The sequence below is a fragment of the Sinocyclocheilus rhinocerous genome, unplaced genomic scaffold (assembly GCF_001515625.1).
Source record: "Sinocyclocheilus rhinocerous isolate Xijiao unplaced genomic scaffold, SAMN03320098_v1.1 scaffold788, whole genome shotgun sequence".
Lineage (NCBI taxonomy): Eukaryota > Metazoa > Chordata > Actinopteri > Cypriniformes > Cyprinidae > Sinocyclocheilus > Sinocyclocheilus rhinocerous.
Genome location: NW_015664008.1, coordinates 180,377 through 182,447, shown reverse-complemented (window position 1 = coordinate 182,447; position 2,071 = coordinate 180,377). Strand labels below are relative to the sequence as shown.

The 2,071-nt window shown below is 35.0% G+C and overlaps 1 protein-coding gene across 1 annotated transcript in view; it reads left to right on the top strand.

The window, feature by feature from the left end:
• The first annotated feature begins 327 nt into the window (after nt 1-327).
• LOC107729080 (retinol dehydrogenase 14-like) overlaps nt 328-2,071 on the top strand; it is a 12,226-nt gene continuing 10,482 nt past the window's right edge. The window contains exon 1 of the mRNA XM_016539435.1: nt 328-745. Within this exon, the coding sequence (XP_016394921.1) occupies nt 392-745 (354 nt within the window). The 5' untranslated portion in view covers nt 328-391. The remainder of the gene's footprint in view (nt 746-2,071) is intronic.

The window sequence follows — 2,071 nt, the reverse complement described above, 5'->3', positions numbered from 1 at the left end:
TGCTTTTAGCCTTACCCTAGAGTTGGTTCACCCGCCGCCTATGATTATAACATATTTGTTATATCATAACATCAAAGTTTGCACAGAAAATCCAAGGATCTGTCACAAATCATGATGATAGCAATGAATAAATGTTCGCAACTCTTTTTTTATCCAGTTATATTATTAATAAATTAAGGTAAACGCTGCACTAATAGACAAATATACGTTTCGTTATAGTGATCCTGCTTATAATGATTAAGCTCTACGGTATATCGTGTAATAAACTAGTAGGCCTAGGCTCAAAAATAGGAAATACATTTTAAACCATAACGAAGCAGTGCATTCTGGGTAATGTGGTCCGCTGTGCTCACGCGCACGCTGTCATTCAACACTCAGCATTCCTGCACTGATGTCTGCTGCGGTAATTTTAGCCGCTGTCCTCGGCGGCGGGGTTTTCTTCATTGCCCGGAGAATATTCTTCAGGCGGAAAGCGCTGAAATTGCTGAGTTACCCAGCGGGTCTGATGCGCGGAAAGACTGTGATAGTGACCGGGGCGAACAGCGGCATCGGGAAGGCGACGGCCGCGGAGCTGCTGAAACTGCAGGCCCGTGTGGTCATGGCCTGTCGGGACAGGCAGAGCGCTGAGGAGGCGGCCCAGGACATCAAGAATCAAGCCGGTCCGAATCAGGGAGAGGTCGTGATCAAACACCTGGACCTCGCGTCGCTCCAGTCTGTGCGCAGCTTCTGCGAGGAAGTTATCAGGGTTTGTTTACAACTGTCTCTTTCTTTTTTAGCCATTGAAACTAGGTTGCATGTCATTAAATATAGGCTACAACACAATGGAGTATGAATTAATGAACGTAGAAATGGCGCAGGCAAAAGCTTTTGAGAAAATGGCCAAATTAGTTCACAAAAAAACACGAAAAGTGCTAACACTTACATGTTGTGTAACTAAAGGTCAAGCACTGAGCACCTGTGTTTCTCAGTGAAATGAGCTATCCAATGTCCTGAATATGATATGAATTGTGTACTCTTACTGTAATGTTAATATTACTACAATTATTGTTAGCACAATTAAACTGTGGCAACTTAGTTCTAGCCACCAGTCATGAAAAATGACATTCACTTTTTACAATGTTCAAAGCAGGTATTAATGGGATTGCATATTATTATTATCATCACTTATTATTATGGTAATTATACCATAACAACATCCTACATGAAAAAATAATATAGTAATTTATAGTAAATTCTATAGTGTTTTTGAACCATACTATAGTAAAGTAGGCCTACTTGAATTAATTTATTGTGGTAATTTGGTTGCTGTGGTAATATAACAACTATAGTAATATAAACAAATTACTTGACCCAATACTGTACTAAGTTTTCTACAACTATAGGGTATATTATACTACAATACACTAGAGTTTACTGTAGTAAAAACTAAAGTATACTACAGTATTTATTACGTTTTATCAGTTCACTATAGTTAATACTACATTTATGATGTAGCATTAGCATTTATTAACAAAGTGTTATAAATACTATAATATGCCTACAGTATAATACACTTTACTATAGTATGGTTCAAAAACAGTGAACAATTTATTTACTATAAATTACTATAGTATTTTTTTCATGTGGGTTGTATTAACTGTAGGTATTTTGCAGAGGTTGCGTTAGACTTTACTACATTTTCTATAGTAAATTTACTATAAATTACTATAGTATTTTTTCCCACAGTTTACTATAGTACCTTTACTATAGTATTGTTCAAAAACACTATAGTATTTACTACATTTTCTATAGTAAATTTACTATAAATTACTATAGTATTTTTTCCCACAGTTTACTATAGTACCTTTACTATAGTATTGTTCAAAAACACTATAGTATTTACTATAAATTACTATAGTATTTTTTTCATGTGGGTTGTATTAACTGTGGGTATTTTGCAGAGGTTGCGTTAGACTTTAACATTGTCCATCATTTTGACGGAGAGAGTCGTAAAAATTCCATCATAATCTATTATTACCCGTCATTTTAATTTTCATATTTTAATTATAATAACACATTTAATTGCTTGTAT